Source organism: Carya illinoinensis, chromosome 8 (assembly GCF_018687715.1).
Source record: "Carya illinoinensis cultivar Pawnee chromosome 8, C.illinoinensisPawnee_v1, whole genome shotgun sequence".
Lineage (NCBI taxonomy): Eukaryota > Viridiplantae > Streptophyta > Magnoliopsida > Fagales > Juglandaceae > Carya > Carya illinoinensis.
Window position 1 is genome coordinate 1278550 of NC_056759.1, and position 2361 is coordinate 1280910.

At 33.4% G+C, this 2361-nt stretch overlaps 1 protein-coding gene across 2 annotated transcripts; it reads right to left on the reverse strand.

The window, feature by feature from the left end:
* LOC122318700 (EG45-like domain containing protein) lies at window positions 1-1312 on the reverse strand. Of its 2 annotated transcripts, none has more exons than XM_043136272.1 (3): window positions 1005-1312; window positions 375-597; window positions 1-180 (listed from the first exon to the last, which is right to left on the reverse strand). In XM_043136272.1, exons 1-3 carry the CDS (start codon window positions 1117-1119, stop codon window positions 174-176), a joined length of 345 nt encoding a protein of 114 aa, XP_042992206.1. In that variant the 5' UTR covers window positions 1120-1312; the 3' UTR covers window positions 1-173. The 2 variants fall into 2 exon arrangements, with proteins under 2 accessions (XP_042992206.1, XP_042992205.1); XM_043136271.1 differs by having other exon boundaries at window positions 375-654; window positions 1005-1249.
* Between the last annotated feature and the right edge of the window lie 1049 nt (window positions 1313-2361).

Below are 2361 nucleotides of genomic sequence, written 5' to 3' on the forward strand. Positions count from 1 at the left end.
TTTGCAGAATTAATTATATATATGATTGAGCAAGAGATCAATATCTATAAATTACATATCAAATTAACGCAAATTAAACAATCTATATATAGGACATGACAAGCGCGCTTCTCTTGCAACGTACTGACGATGCTTGCTCGGATACTGCATGCACTCCCATCAATTAATCACGATTAAACCCTGCAAATGCAAAACGGTCGAACGTTGTATATCTCAGCATGCATGCACGATAAATTATCATGTAGTATTATATGGTATATTTTGTGTATATATCGTGTGATCGAGATGATGTGTAACTAGTTCTATATCATCATGTGGATGATCAGGATCTAATAAGATGAAAAGATCTTAAAATTAAGAAGAAAAGAAATTACTGCATAAATTCGATGTTGATTTGGACGGTGGTAAATCTGGAAAGGGCCCTAAAGGCTTTAATGGAGAGGGCCATTGATGCTGGGCATGAGGTGCCACGACAATGATCAACAACCTGCACCACTATGTTTCCACCTTTGCAAGGATGGCTCGGTCCACTTATGCACCTTACTCTGTATTGCCTACCGCATGCACCTCCGTTGTCCCAAAGCCCCTCCGACACCGCTGCAAAATATCCGTTCGACGGTAATTGATTCTCGTCGTTACCGCTGCATCTCGTTGCTTCATCATCAACCAAATAATATATATATTTAAACGCAGATCGAGAGATCTAGCAGATAGATCAAGATTATCATATCATTTTTCAGGTAATTATATATATATATATATATATAATTTTTAGGTTTAGGATCGAAATTTGAAATTCCAATTAGATGATGATCAGCAAACTCTTTCTTGTTCCAACTAGAATCATCCTAAATATATAAATCTATCGGTTTATATATATTGAAATAAAGACCGACCGGATTCCATCATGAATGTTGAACATTCAAAAACAGTGAAAGGCCTGCAGGTTTTTGAAGATCATCATGAATATTTTATATAATATGTATGTATGATTTAGTACTTACGTAGGTATGGAGAAGGATAAGCCTTTGCCGTCCCAACATCCGCCAGAGCTGGAAGAATAATAACATCAGTACAGCATAAGCAAACAAGAAACAATATTTTTAAGAATGTCTGCATCTTGTTTTCCTGGCTAGCTTCAATCTAATAATTTGTTCCTCGTTCCAGTATTGATTTCTTTGTTTGCAACCTTATTTATACTCGCGAAATTCATGACCGGGAAAAAACAAACGGCCGTCGATAAATTCTCTCTCTTTTTTTTGGCGGTATATCGGATTTATTTCGGTCTTTGACCAAAGATAGAAGCGTGCGTTTTTGCTGGCGGCTGAGATTAACTATTCTGGGGGTACACTGTACAGCACCGGCCCATTTCAAGTTCGGCTTCTTTAGTGATCAAGTCAATTGGGTTTGACGAGATGATGATCAAAGTGCTCAGTGGAGGAAATGAATGTCAATGGCTACAATAACCGAATGTGATAAATAGGTTCATCGTGTTGGCTCCGACCCAAACTGCACGTGCTAAACGTGTTAGTTTTTTTTTTTTTTTAATAAATATATACCAAAAGCTCTATAAGCAAATACATACTCTTTACGCATTTTACTATATGATTAGTTAAATTATTTTTTTAATATAAAATAATTAATTTGACTAATCATATCAATTGAGTGCATAAAGAATACGTAAAAGTGATTGTAAATTATATAACTTTATATATATATAATTGTGTAAAGTATTGTAAAAAGTATTATAAGTTTACAATTTCTTTATAATATTTTTCTCTTCGTTTTTGGAAGAAAATCTCGATAGATATAGATTCCAAATCTTGTCTGTTTATCTACTCTTAAAAAAGAAATTTTAAGGGAAATGGAAAATATTTAATCGTTGGTCTGTTTTTTCTTTTCTTTTCTTCTTTTTTTTAATATTTTCCTTGCAAAAGTATCCATGGTGTCATGATAAGACTCAAAAGGAAATAAATCGATGTTGTCAATATCTTTTTGTAATATCAAATAATTAAAAATAATAATATAAAAAAAATTTAAGTTTGCAAAAATTGAAATTTTCGAAAAGAGAAAATCTATTTAACATAGCCTTTTAACACACCCAACACATTATTGCTCATGTGTAAGCTTTCCTTTCTACATCAGCGATGCAAAAGCCAGCCTTCTTCATTTCAAGACAATTTACAATCATTTAAAAACAAAAAAAAGTGATACATATACATACAACTTTATGCATAATATTATAAATTTATAATTTCTTTTAAACATATTCAATATTATTCCACCAGAGAGCGAGAGAGATACGTTGGACTCTCACCCAAGTTCCCAACACCCACCCCCACCCACCGAGAGACAGCAAGC